Source organism: Mustela erminea, chromosome 3 (assembly GCF_009829155.1).
Source record: "Mustela erminea isolate mMusErm1 chromosome 3, mMusErm1.Pri, whole genome shotgun sequence".
Classification (NCBI taxonomy): Eukaryota; Metazoa; Chordata; class Mammalia; order Carnivora; family Mustelidae; genus Mustela; species Mustela erminea.
Window position 1 is genome coordinate 57,111,403 of NC_045616.1, and position 14,599 is coordinate 57,126,001.

A 14,599-nucleotide genomic window follows, 5' to 3' on the forward strand; every position below is an offset into this window, starting at 1 on the left:
ATCAATGCCAATGATAAATAAATATGAAACTGGAGTTTTCATCAAAAATGCTAATTCTAGGGGCGCCTGGGTGGCTCAGTGGGTTAGGCCGCTGCCTTCGGCTCGGGTCATGATCTCAGGGTCCTGGGATCGAGTCCCGCATCGGGCTCTCTGCTCAGCAGGGAGCCTGCTTCCTCCTCTCTCTCTCTGCCTGCCTCTCTGCCTACTTGTAATCTCTCTCTGTCAAATAAATAAATAAAATCTTTTAAAAAAAAATGCTAATTCTAAAATAAATGGTTCACTTTCTTTTTTCCCTAAAAAGTTCTATACATTTTAGGCATCCTTTTAAAGAATATCTATTGAACATGGAGGTCCCAGGCACTGGTCTAGGTACCTATAAAGAATGAGTGACAGACAAATCAAATGCATTCCTTGCTCCTAATGAATCTAGTGAAACAATATTCATAATAATAATAATAATAATATTGAGAACAACTGCCAGCACATTATGACATACACAAATTGCTCCATAAATGTAAATTCAGCTTAAATTTCTGGTTAAATCAAGATTTAAAACTTAATCAGTGTATTCTTTTATCCCCAATCCTTAATGGGAAAAAAAATGCAAACAACATAGCATCTCAAGGTCATCTGTCTAATCATAACTCATTATACACAATAAGGCATTTGTCAGTTGGGAACATCTAAGTTATAAATACAGTATTCCTTACATACAAGCAACCATTTCACCTAGGATCTGCCTCCTGGACTCTTTGGTTGGAACTCCTCTTCTCTCCAGACAACTGGCATTAACCTACTGCCATTATCTTCAGCCGTGTGCACCCCCTCTCCAAAACAGAGCTATTGCCACCTGGGTATACTAGCATACATAGAGTTAACCCGAAAAATCCTCTTCCACTCCTCCATGGTAACAACCAAGCAATGACTGATTTCTCCTACATAGAAGTTTACAGCTTAAAAAAATGCCACGATAGGTACTGCAAACATTATCCTTGAAATTTCTCTATTTTATTAATACTTAAACCAGCACTCCTTGCTCTCTGTCATAAAAGAAGAGTTTTTTTTTAAAAACCCTGCAAGTATAAGTTCAGTGTGACTGTACTGTGTAACAGAATTTGTAATATCCAAAAAACAAAATTTCACCATGTAATTTTAAAAGATGATATAATAATTATAGTAACAAGTTTTAGGGAAATACTTCAAAATTAATAGAACATATAAATGGCATGTAAAGTGACATGACAAAATTATTTTACCTAAAACGTAATTTACAACATAACTCTAGAAATGACTGTTGCGTAACTGTAGACAGTTTCTCAAATGTTTCAAAAAATGTTTTAGAAGAGCATGAAAACTTCACCACATGAGCAAAACATAATTCTATATATTTTCACTTTATACCTGCCATGTTCCATAAATAATTTCTGGGCCATGAGGCTTTTTAAAAGAGTACTGGGAGAGACACAAAAGATTCAAAGTCTATTTCATGAAATAAAAGCCAATATCCCACATGAAGATTTGAACCTTGGTTTACAAAATCTCTAAAACTGTTTTGTTTTTGTTACAAATGTAATACATGTTCACTAGAAAATAATTCAAACAATGTAAGTGTCTGAAATAAAAAGAAAATCACCACCACCCCACTCTATCAAGCTAGCACCATCCCTCGGCCCAGCCAAACAACCTCCCAGTATTTCCCTGGGGTCTTGGGGGGGAAAAAAAAAGAAGTGTATAAAGTACTATCTACATTTCGTATAAAGAGGTCATTTAAAAACCGTGACCCGCCCAAGTATGAAGATTCAACTAGTAACCAGAATTTGCTGGGGCACATGCTTATTTCTCTATCCTTCTATTCATTATAGAAACTGGCATTAAATATTATAAATCCACACATATATTAGAGAGCAGTAACAAGTACAGCAGTCATATAAATTTTACCCAGAATCTACTAAAGAAATACCTTAATTCTGAATTGTCATTGAGGACTGAAGAACAGCACATTACCAAAATTCTATTTTTAAAATGATTTGCTTTGAGTATTACCTGTCCCGGTCCATGCTGACTGACCATCAGTAAGTGTAATAACAAAACCAGATCCTAATGTTTTCTCCCAAGCCACTTGTAGAAAATGAATTATATCAGGTTTAGAAGCAAGACAGATTCTGCTTACTTTTCTCTCCATTTCTGGTGACCTGTTATAAAAGAATAAAATTAATATTTTTGCAAGAAACTATCAAATAGTGATGCTTTGTATATTGGTCTCTCAGCTACACAAAGCACCAAGGAAATAAGTAAAACAAAACAAAACAAAACAAAAAAACACGTAATAGCTAGCCAACCACAAAACTCAGTAAATCATAGTTCTATTCAATACTGATTTGTAATTTTTACAGATGAGAAAAACAGAGATCCATAAATGGCAAATGAGCTGCCCAAGTTGAATGCTGAAAAAAAAATTACTATATCCAACAATATGAAGAGTAAAGACTTTCTTACTGATGCCAATTTCATTTCTAATCATTCAAGGTTCTTCTTCTATGAATTCAAAAACCATTCTTCTGGTAATTTACTCTAGAACCTTGTCCAGACTGACCTCACTTACCAAACTGTGGTACGACATATACTTGGTTAAAAGCAAATAACTATTTTTTCTAAAACTGGAATACCCCTTGACCACGTGCACTTCATTAAGAGATGCTTAAGCTGTAGAAGCTAACATGCAAAACAAAAATACCCTAAAAATTACAAACATGCAAAGAAAAAACATTACAAAAAGTCAAAGCCAGGAACAAAGCAAAACTTCCAAAGATGAAAAACTACAAAGAATTATTCTTTAATCACAAAGCATGAATCTCTTGCTAGATAATTCTGAAAAAGCTAAAAAAAAAAACAAAATTCTTTAATCTTTTATTTGGGAAGAAGAATATAAAATTGCTTCAACTTTTATGACCAGTATATATATGTATATATATATATATATTTATATGCAGATATAGATATATAATATGCTATAAAAATCCGAAAGTAAATTAATTGGCACTTCACTGACAACTGAATAAGTTTTAACAAGAGCAAATTTTTAAATCAGTTTTAATTTGCTTTCTCAATTTAAAATTATTTTCATAAATAAAGCATATTATTTTTCTCAATTAACAGCTGAATATGAAAATAAAAACAACTGAATATTAAAAACTCACTTTGTCAGCTCCTCACACAACTGAATATGAAAATAAAAACAACTCACTTTGTCAGCTCTTCACAAAACAAAACTAACTTAATACAGATTTCTATCTTCTGGGAGTGGGAGGGATGCTTAATTATAGAATCCTAGAGCCATTCTACCTTAACAGTAAAAAGCGCAAGGAAGCAGGGCAATTTCCAGAATTAAAAAAAAAAAAAAAAAGTATCTACAATTAAGAGTGTAAGATACCTCCAAATTGGTAAATTAACAATAATTCTAACTTCTACCTAGTGTACTCAGAAGACTGTTTATTATTCCTCCCACTAAAAGACCAAGCTTTAAAATAATCATACTTGTAGCCACACCAATTAAGTATGTTTATGTGTTAAAAATATGTAAATGTGTAGGTTTGACTACATCATCCACTAAAAAATGTAATTATTTCTACATATTTCATTTACTGAAAAATTTTTCCTACATTGAGGTCTTTTTTGCCTCAGTATGCTTACTTCTGAAATGTATTTTCCATTTGTGAATAAATTTCTTTTAAATCAATTAATCAAAACACTATTAAGTGTTAATGCAGTTAATTATCTGCATGCTCTGTAATCCTTAAATTTGAAAATAACTGGAAAATGTGTATTACTATTTTCCCATGCCAATCATCGAAAAAGACACATAGAGATTTACATAATTCTAATAGGCCCCCAAACCCATGACTTCAGAGGGGGAGGTAATAGAAACTTTTTTTTTTTTTTAAGATTTTATTTATTTATTTGACAGACAGAGATCACAAGTAGGCAGAGAGGCAGGCAGAGAGAGAGGGGCAGGCAGGCTCCCTGCTGAGCAGAGAGCCCTATGTGGGGCTCAATCACAGGATGTGGGCTTGATCAGAGGACCCTGGGATCATGACCTGAGCCAGAAAGGCAGAGGCTTTAACCCACTAAGCCACCCAGGCTCCCCTAGAAACTACTTTTGAAGGCCACTTTTTGCTTCTCTAGAATTTATATACAAACACAAAGAGACGCTTGCACAGGCTTTTCCTTCTTAAATATGTCTCAAGAAGCATGGCTATTGTTAGCAATTAATGTGGCTCTGTGGAAAGAAAACTCAGAGCTTAAATTCCTCTAAAACAGCAATTGGTTTCACTGCTATTTTTCACCATATTTAAAACAAGTGACAAACTGCTAATTATACAAAGCAGTTTAAAATTCAATATTCCAGATGCTTCATTCTACTTTCACAATGACATAAAGGGCTTTAATTTCAGGAATGTTAAATAGACATTTAGGGGTCGAATTAGTTTTAACATCTTTGAATTATTTGTGTTTCAAGTATTTATTTCCCAGTTTTCTGATCAACTCTACGTACTCAGCGCTAAAATTAAATTGTTTTATTTTAAAGATGCCATTATTTCACTAAACTCAGATTGAGACTTTGGATGCTACCTGTGAGTCACGTTTAAGCACTTAACATTAAGAATCCAAATGTGACCACTCAGTATCTTAAAAATACTTTGTGCCTCAGTAGCCTCAGATGCTTTCTATCAACTGAGTTATAATTTCCTGATGATGTATTATTTGAATGACTTTTGAATGAAATTCATTCTTCTACTTACTGAAGTCACCCCCTCATTAAATATCAAATACAAAAGATCTAAGAACCAACCACAAAAATAGGAAAAACGATGACTTGTCAGTCTTACAAGAATCCTAAGAGCAAACCAATGATCTCTTTGCTTCCAGCAGCCCTGTAAATGGGAATAGTCGGCCATAGTTTTTCTGTCCCAAATACTTGAAGAAAGGGGTGCAATCCTCTTTAGAGGGACTGATTGATTAGGGCCATAAGAAAGCGTGTGTTTTGTTTTCTAAGGGCACTAAAGGTCACACTAGAAGTACTAGAATCGGCACCTCTCTCAGCCAGAGCCAAGGATCTAAGAGAAGCCTGCAGGTGGAAACAGTTGAGTCCCACCCCAATTTGTACTTCAGTAGCTTTATTGAGAGCTCAGAACAGTTGAGAATTGAGAAGCTTATCTTTAGTACTTTGTGTCTTTGATACTTGGCTTCCTTCTTAGAAGAGAAATAAGTTGTTGGCTGGTATGCAGTTGATGTGATCTACACTCTGAACAAATACCATTCACAGTTGCCTCTGAATAAACAAGACGCTTTTTAAATTAGTTTACAAAGAATTTTGTATGCCCTTTTGGATGCTGATAAGGAGCAGTGCAGAAGCCAACTCTCTTAGGTCAGCTCAAGTTAGTGACAACACTATATCATTGATAACACCATTTTGAACTTGAGCTTCTTTTATTTTCCTTTATAGTAAGCTACGGCTTCTTTTCAAGCTGCTTGGGCTGCAGGTGTTCAAACTTAGGCAGCTATGCCAAGGAGTTGTACTTACAGATCAGAAAGGACTAAATGCATGTTTCTAATGAAGCAATTAACTTAAGTGCCCCTTGTTCATAAAAGTAGGCTGATACCTAAAGTGAATTCAGATTAAAGATTAGCACACAGCACAGTTAAGCCTGTAATTAGATTCCTGATATTATTTTGTTAAACCTTACTTAAAAAAAGAAAAGAAAAGAATGTAAATTGTAAATTGAAGTATGGTGATAAATTTTTTTAAAGTTCTATCATATTATAAAAATTCAAGGGTCAGACCATATGGATCGCTACATAAAAAGGAAAGAAATTGTTATGCAACAACCACTGGGCTATTTACTTTTAATGAGACAAACATCACACAATTCAGAAAACTAAGTGCAAAGAAAATGACAATTTTCCTATTTGCTTAGTATTTTTTAAAAGCATTGGTTATTAATGTTTATTTTCCCAAAATTCCCCCACTGAAAACTTTTTTTAAGTTAATAATTGATTCCTAGCCTTTTCATTATTTTTTTCCTATCATTTTCATTAACAGCATGTCAACTTGCTGGTTGGAGTTATCTGACTAAAGGGTAAATTAAGTTGTTTTTTTTTTTTTTTAAGATTTTATTTATTTATTTGACAGAGAGATCACAAGTAGGCAGAGAGGCAGGCAGAGAGAGAGAGAGGAGGAAGCAGGCTCCCCGCTGAGCGGAGAGCCCAAGGCGGGACTCAATCCCAGGACCCTGAGATCACGACCTGAGCCGAAGGCAGCGGCCTAACCCACTGAGCCACCCAGGCACCCCTAAATTAAGGGGGTTTTTTCCCCCTTAAATGACCACAAAAACAATTTAACTTTAAATTTCCAAAGCAATTAAACAAAAATATCAAGGTAACTTTCTATAGAAGAAATGTTTTCTTGGCATTTGTATTTTCAAGTTCCAAGTATCTAAACTTTAAGGGTAAAGAACTTATAGTATTATTAAATACTTTTCTAATAATGTCAATATTGCCTCCATTCTATTAATTTAGAAATGAAAATAAGGTGACCAGCCATCCAGGTTTCCCTGAGGTTTTCTTGGTTTCAACATTGCAAGTCCCATGTCCAGGAAACATCCCAGACTCAGACAAACTAGGATGGATGGTCATCCAAAGTCAGAGTAAAATATAGTTAAGACAGTGGACATAATCTTGTTCAAAAACTTGTAAAATACAGCTAATGTTCAAGTTAGATGTCAAGTTAACAGTCTGATGCTTCAGAAATAAAGCATTAGAACTATAAAATCCGTCTAAAAATCAAAGCATCTTTGCCATGGTCATAGTCCCTTCTCAACTACCTCTTATGACTGTGGAATGCCAACTACTGCCATTCCAAATATCGTATAACTACTCATTTCCTCTACTTATCTTTTATAAATACCATTAATAATCATTAGTTTCAGTGATTCACTTAAAGTTCACTTCCTCTTTCTTTTTTCATTACCCAATGAACTAAGTATTTTAAAACAATAAAATAACTTGACTAAATTTCCCACATAAAATCTAACACCTAGATCCAAAATGCCCTGAAAATTAGACCCCAAGTTCCAGGACTTCCTTTCTATTCATCAAATGGACACTCTTAATTACCAATAAACTTGGCAGAAAGGATGAGAGCATACTTATCATTTTGGAAACTTTCTAAACTTTCACAAAAACACTTCATTCCTAATTGCAGCGTTTCCTGTGAGAATGACACTTAACAGAGCTGAAGAGATAATACCTGAAATACAGCATTAGCTAAACAACAGTCTTTCTTCATTAAGAATTTAGTAATTATGATTTGTAAGTCGTGAAGTTTTGACACCTCTTTTGTATTTTAATTTCAGAAGAGTGAAATACCATCAGTTAAGTGTATATACAGTCTTTTCTACCTGAAAAATGTGCTCCTCAGAATGAAATGTAACTGAAAGCACTCGTATGAAAAAGAAACAGGACTTGTACTGTAGTTTTTCCCCTACTCACAAACCCACCATTTACTGACAACTATACCCACTTATCTACCAATTTCTAATGGCAAAAGGGATGAATGTTAAGATTGGGGTACAAAAACGTTAATCCTGAAAAAAAAAGAACCCTATAATATATCCTCAACTGGTGACATTACCTAATTCAGCCACTCAAAAATATTTAAGAAATATGAGAAACTGCCCATATTTAACAATGTTTAACCTACCAAAAAATGGCAATTTCACATGGCTTGAAAGACGTAAGTATAAACAACAGACTCCAAACTGGATGAATAATTACTACTTATTTCCCATGTTGTAATTTTTTTACTTTAAGTCATTTTTAACCACATCCCTGAACATATTTTGGACTCTAGTGGGAGGATGTTCCAAGATAAAAGCAAAAGATTCACGAGCTGATAATTGTGCTAGGTGATGGGTACACAGGAATCCATTATGTTCTCTCTACCTTTATATATGTTTGAAATTTTCTACAATAAAATGACTAAAAAGAAAATAGTTCCCTCAGCATTATTTGACCACCAAGCTGATTATATTGTTATAGGGTACATTTATAAAAAGAGACAAAGTCATCTATGAGAAATGTGTTCTTCAATATATAACTCAAATACATAATTCAACACCTTAAAACTTAGGAGCCTATTTGAGAAATACTGAGCTCAGTGTTCGCTCTTTGGTTAGTCTCTATCTGATCATCACTACACCTGAAATACTGGTATGAGATGCACTGGGGACTGACACAGAGATGAGCACATAACTCAAGTTAGGACAACTAAGACCAGTAAAGTCTAATTCCAAGACTTAAGAATATAGAATCTTCTGTACTGGATTTGATGCTATAACACTGTGAGCCTGAAGCTGCTGGCAACAAAACCAACAGAGCAGAAAGTGAAACAGAGATGTGCACAGCAGCTCAGGTCTGATTCCAGCAAAACCAGAATCTAGATCTAACCATAGATGTTTTAGGTAGGAGGCCAAGAAGTTCCTTGCTGTTTAAGCTACTCTGTTTTAGGCTTTTGAATCAGTCAGACCTCAGTATGAAATCCTCACTATCATTCCTTGGTTGTGTGGACTTCAGAAAATTATTTAATTCTCTAAACCTCAATTATCTCATAGTACCTGCAATGTGTATATTCTGTTAGTGGCATGAATACCAAACTTTGGGAAACACTACATTAAACTCATAGCATTCAACACCAAATAGGAAGTTTCACATTTTCAGCTTAATAATTTCAATTTTCAGCTCACTCTCATCAGTTCTAAAGCACATGACATTTGAAAGCACTGGGCAACTTTGTTATTGCTACATGATAAATAACTGGTAACAGGTGGTTCAAGAAGACAACTGGTGAATATTTTCCAAAAGGCCCTAATGATTGGTGGGGGGGGATGTCTATTCAAAACGAAGTTTCAAGTCTTGGTTACATGGCAAAAAAAATGCTTTCCAAGTTTTAAAAATCATTAATTAATAAGTTTAATGTTTTCTCCTTAAAACTCAACAGCTTACCTCAAAATATTGGCAAATGTTCTCTAAAATAGGGACCCAATCAATTTACATTTTAAAATTGTTTCTTTCTCTTCCATCTTTAATATATTCAAAAGAACACATTAAAAGACTGTTATAAACCTCTAATACAATTCATTTTTTCACGTTTATAAGATATTTATAGAAACAAATGTAGCTCCTGGCAGAATATATGACTTCGACTATACTTTCCAACCATTCTTCTCAATATAAACTTAGAGGAGTGTGATGCGCTTAAACAATTAAGATTGCTATACAAAAGCCATCAGTCTCTTATTAGAAAAGAAAAGCAATGAGAGGACTAGTCCTGATACTCATGGTTAAAGCTCTTTGAGGACTGTTTTAGGACCATCATTCAAAGAACGCTCAGTTTAAACTTTTAGACGTCTGCAAAACAGATGTAAGACTGTTTGTATGGTTCCAGTGACTTGATATAAAAGCTTCAAATGTGTCTTTACTTTGCATCAAATGCTCTATTATAGTGATATCCATATGGGAATTAACAGTGGTAATCTGCGACATTCAACCAAACATATCAACTTTACTAGCCCTTTAATCCACTCATTTTCTTCTGAGATATAACTATCAAACAATTAGACCAAATCTTATCACATTTAAACTTCAGGAACTTATTATGCTTTCTCTATTGCTAAATTCTCAGAGCATAAACTTTGGTTCCCAAAAGTAATATCTAAGTCTTGAGTTGAGCCAATTTTTGTAAGAATAATATGTAGAATGATGAGGTTCGTTACTAAACACAGGATTAAGGCAAGAGCTTTTTTATTCAGTTTACAGATTTTACAAAATTATAAATTGCAACCACGCTGTCATTTTTTTAAAAAAACACATAAGCCCCCATATGGAACTATATTAGTGTACTATGTTATATAAGCATCCACCTATAAATTACCAAAGAACTGTCAATAAATTTTTTTAATTCAACTTTAAATGCTACAAAGTTTAGACAGATGTTATCCTACTTTCTCTGAGCAGCTGTTCATTGGACATGTTCCTTATTTATTGATATACTGTGTTCAATGCTAGGGTCACATTTCTTAAACAGGAACTTGGCAACTTCCAAATTCCATGGTAAATATTGACATATCTCAGCATGTCAATATTTATACTGTCAAGACTTTGATGAGTCTCCTCAACAATGGCTGCATCTTATTTCTTAGCAGCCGCTTGCTTCTGTTCCAGTTGAGCAAGGTCTTTCTTTATTCAACAGCATCCTCTCACACAAAGACCTGATTGACTTTCTTGCTTATTTCAACATTTTGGACTCTTTTACAGGGTTAGTAAAGTTCAAAGAAACAAGGCACAAATTTAGCAAGAGCTGCTTTTGATTACTTGATCCCAAGCCTAATCACCATTTTCAACCCCACTGCTGGGGTTGAAAGCTGCTGAAGGCTTTTCAGAATTTATAGTCAGATTATTTTATTTTCTGTTAGTCCTGAAGGGTATGCAACATTATAAAAAGATTGGTTTATGGACTACGACAATGATGATAATATTCAGAGGACACTTTAAATTAAAAATGTTTACCATGAAAGGTAGAAGTCTGGTTCATTATTTACAATTAAACAGTGTTTTTGTTTTGTTTTTTAAAGATTTATTTATTTATTTATTTGGCAGAGATCACAAGTAGGCAGAGAGGCAGGCAGAGAGAGAGGGGGAAGCAGGCTCCCTGCTGAGCAAAGAGCCCAATGTGGGGCTCGATCCCAGGACCCCAAGACCGCAACTCAAGCCGAAGGCAGAGAGGCCTCAACCCACTGAGCCACCCAGGCGCCCCAAACAGTGTTTTAAATACAAAATCACCTACGTTTTGTGCCAAGTATCAGAAATTATGTTAACAAACTATTATCTTTAACTCAACCTTAACAACAAATTTCCGTATCACTGTGAGAAAAATCTTTGCAATATCTTGAAAATAGCCTGGGATTTCCCAACGACACCCAATCAAAGGTTTAATTTAAAGCTATTGGCAGTACTGGCATCTACCAAAAGTATGGATGCCTCATGAGCATTTTGGAATTCTAGTATGGCTTTCCCACTTTGAGGCAACAGAAGTCTCAAGGGTGTTCTTCTACAAAGAGCCCCATCTCATCAACATTAAAAACTGCTGACTATAATGACTATGATAACCCTCTGTTCATTTCAGCCAATGTCTTAGGAAAAAGAGCACAACTCACGTTCTCATCAGCGCTGGCAGCTTCACAAATGACAAGGAACAAACTGCCCTGGACAATAAAATGATTAACTACCTCCTACCTGTATAAAAACAATCCTTCTATTATTTTAAGGACAGCTATCTTTTTCCTAGAGAACGAGGTATAGCAAACAGACCACTGATTTTATACCCAAAAGAGTCAGCTTGAAATCAAAACTCTACTGCTTCATAGCTAAGTGACTTTGGTCATGCCATTAATGCATTAAAACATTTACGACTGCTTCCTACGTACCAGGCTTTGATATCCCCAGAATGAGTAAGACACATTTTGATCTCTCTAGTGAGATAAAAAAACACCCCAAAATAATTATTGTAAAAGCTTGTAAAGTGCAGAGGTGGGATGGTCTCTCCTCTCAAGAGTTCATGTAAGCCAGCCGAACATTTCAGGGAAGGCTTCCCTGAGTTACACCTGATATGAATCTTAAAAGGTAAAAAGGAAAGAGATAAGAAAAGGCACCCCATGCAGAAGACCCTGCATGAGCTTAGGCTTAGAGGCAAGAAACAGCATAATACCTGGAAACCATAAACAATTCAATGTTTCACAATGACTATAAATCAAGGATGACTAAATTCAAATACCAAATCAAATTCATTCACTCAACCAAAACATGTGCACTTCTATATCATTAGATAGAGCTTTAGAATTTGGCATAAGGAAACAAAACAGATAACAACTCTTTCCTTTGGAGGCCAACAATGAAAAAAACACATAATATGTAAAATATATAGTATGGTGATAAGTGCTAGGGTCAAGGGAGAAGATAAGACAGGATAGAGAAAACTGGGAGTACAGAGGCCAGTGGGGGAAAGGGGATAGTTGCAAACCTGCAATTTTAAGTAGGGAGGTTGAGGTAGGCTTTATTGAAAAGGTGATGTTTAAGCACATACATGAAGATCAGTTGTGAGGATGTCTGGGAAAAATCATTTCAAGCAGATGAAGCAGCCAGTGCAAAGGCCCTAAGGCAGAAGTGGGCTTAAGAAACAAGGAAGCTGGGGCGCCTGGGTGGCTCAGTGGGTTAAGCCTTTGCCTCTGACTCAGGTCATAATCTCAGGGTCCTGGGATCGAGCCCCGCATCGGGCTCTCTGCTCAGCTGGGAGCTTGCTTCCCCCCTTCTCTCTCTGCCTGCCTCTCTGCCTACTTGTGATCTCTGTCCGTCAAATAAATAAAATAGTTAAAAATAAATAAATAAATAAATAAATAAAAATAAAAAGAAACAAGGAAGCCAATATGGCTAAGACAGAGTGAGGGGAGAACATACAAAGGGCTGAAGTCAGGGAGGTAATAGGAAAACAGATCATATAGAGCTTTGTAGGCCCATGTCAAGTTGTTAGCTTTTATAATGTAATGAATCAAATGATAAGTCATAAAATGGTTTTACGCAAAGAAGTAATGTTACATTTCTTCTAATAAACTTTTTATTTTGGAGTAATACTGAATTTACAGGAAAGTTGCAAAGATAACACAGAGTTCCCATATACATCTCACCCAGTTTCTTATAGTATTAATGTCTGGAATTCAGAAAGAGAGGGAACTAAGAATATGAATTCGGGAGCCTTCAGTATACACAAGATTATTTAAAGTCATTAAGACTCGATGATATAATTAAAACGAAGTGTAAAAAGAAGAAAAGAAGAGAAGCAAAGATTGAAGCCCTGGAACACTTAGCAATAAGAAATCAAGAAGAACAGAAGGAAGACAAAAGGAACCAATAAGGTAGAAGGAAAACCAAGAGTGTGATGTCCTAGAAATGAAGTGAAGAAAATACATCATGAAGAAGGAAGGGATTAACTACGTCAAAGTCTGCTGATAGTTCAAATACAAAAAAGACAGAATGATTAACACCTGGAAACCACTGGTGCCACTAAGAAGAGGTTTGCGGGGGACGGGTGGGACCAAAAGCCATGCTGGAATGATCTCAAAAAAAGTACAGAAAAAGAGGAATGGGGATTTGGAATATAAAATCCTTAGAGAATTTTTGTTCAGAAGAGCAATAAATGAAGAAGTGAAGAAATGGAGAAGTGGAGAAAAATTAAGAGAAGCATTTCTTAAAATTAAAAGAAACAACATGCAGGTCAAATGTGGGTCTTAATCTAAGAGCCACAGGGGAAAGAGGGGAGAGAAGAAGGACAAAGACAAACACTAGCACCCAAAGAGCCTTATTCTTAAACTGCTGGTGGCTATTTGGGGATTCGAGAAAACAAGCAGTTAAGTAAAACCATTATCTTTTAATATATGTGCCCATCAGTGAATTTTGAAAAAGGAAATCATGCAAAAGGAAACCATTATCAACACTAGATATAAAGTAAAAAGAGAGGACGGGGGATGAGGGAGGCTGACTACTGGTAAAAAGGCAGTATCATTTTAATTCGAAAACCATATATTGGGTTCCCAAGAACTATGCGAACTGAATACATCAAAACTCTTGTTTCTCCATTTGGGTTATGCAAAGACAAAAACGGGTGGAAAATAAAGCTTCACCTAATGGGATTATCCAAACTAAAAGAAGCTAAATACACTGATTAAAGAGAAAGTTGGCATGCGATTCCTCTCCGTGATGGAACACTTCTCTAGAATACCTGTGCAACCACTCAACTCAGGAAAGGGCAGTTTCCTTCCCTTTGTTACTACACCAAGTTTCTTACTCCAAAGGGCCTAGTCTGCTTCAGGCTCCAGGTGAAATCAACGCACAATTTACAAAGAGCGAGGGACTGGGAGACAGGCAAGGCCAGCGTCCGAAGTGTCCCACAGCCTACTCAACACAACCCTCCGGATTCAAATGCCTTCCGACTTCCACAACAGACACAAGGGCACTGCAAAGGCGCTCTACATTCTACAGAATCCCTCGGGTGCAAAGGGAGAAGCCGAACGGGGGGCGTAGCAGGTGCACACCCTGCGCCTACGTTTAGAGAACCAGGCTTCCCCGAGAGTGCATCAACGGAAGGTCCAGGAGCTTACACATTGAGGGGGCTCCGAGCTGGGAAAAATCATGCACTGAGGAATTCTAGAGGGAAATAATAGGGAACTAAAAAAGAAAGTGAGAAACAAACAAAGGACAGCACAGAGGACCATTACTATTCCTAACTTACTAAACTACGCAGCTCACACTTCCGCACCCTACCTCTCAGTGCCTCCACTTCCGGTCTCCTCCAAAAGGCCCGCTCCCACAGACAGACGTCCCGCAGCCAATGAGAGTGTGGTCCACTTCCGCCCGGACGCATGACGTCTTTTAGCTCCTGCCTTTTCCGGTCGTGAGGAGCCTATCCTGGTGTCCGGGTCGCGCGGCTCGGGAG

The 14,599-nt window shown here is 36.1% G+C and overlaps 1 protein-coding gene across 9 annotated transcripts in view; it reads right to left on the reverse strand.

Annotated features, from left to right (window-relative positions):
• The window catches only part of XRCC4 (X-ray repair cross complementing 4), a 344,365-nt gene extending 329,789 nt beyond the window's left edge, over positions 1-14,576 (reverse strand). For 4 of the 9 annotated variants that reach the window (XR_004283926.1, XM_032335821.1, XM_032335820.1 and 1 more), the window contains exons 1-2: positions 14,428-14,562; positions 2,044-2,192 (exon numbers count right to left, since the gene is read on the reverse strand). Coding sequence is in view for 8 of the 9 variants with exons in the window: in XM_032335821.1 (XP_032191712.1) it covers positions 2,044-2,182 (139 nt within the window). In the remaining variant the exon portion in view is untranslated. Of the gene's footprint in view, positions 1-2,043; positions 2,193-14,427 lie in introns of all 9 variants that reach the window. The other 5 variants (XM_032335824.1, XM_032335819.1, XM_032335817.1 and 2 more) reach the window with 4 other exon arrangements.
• Between the last annotated feature and the right edge of the window lie 23 nt (positions 14,577-14,599).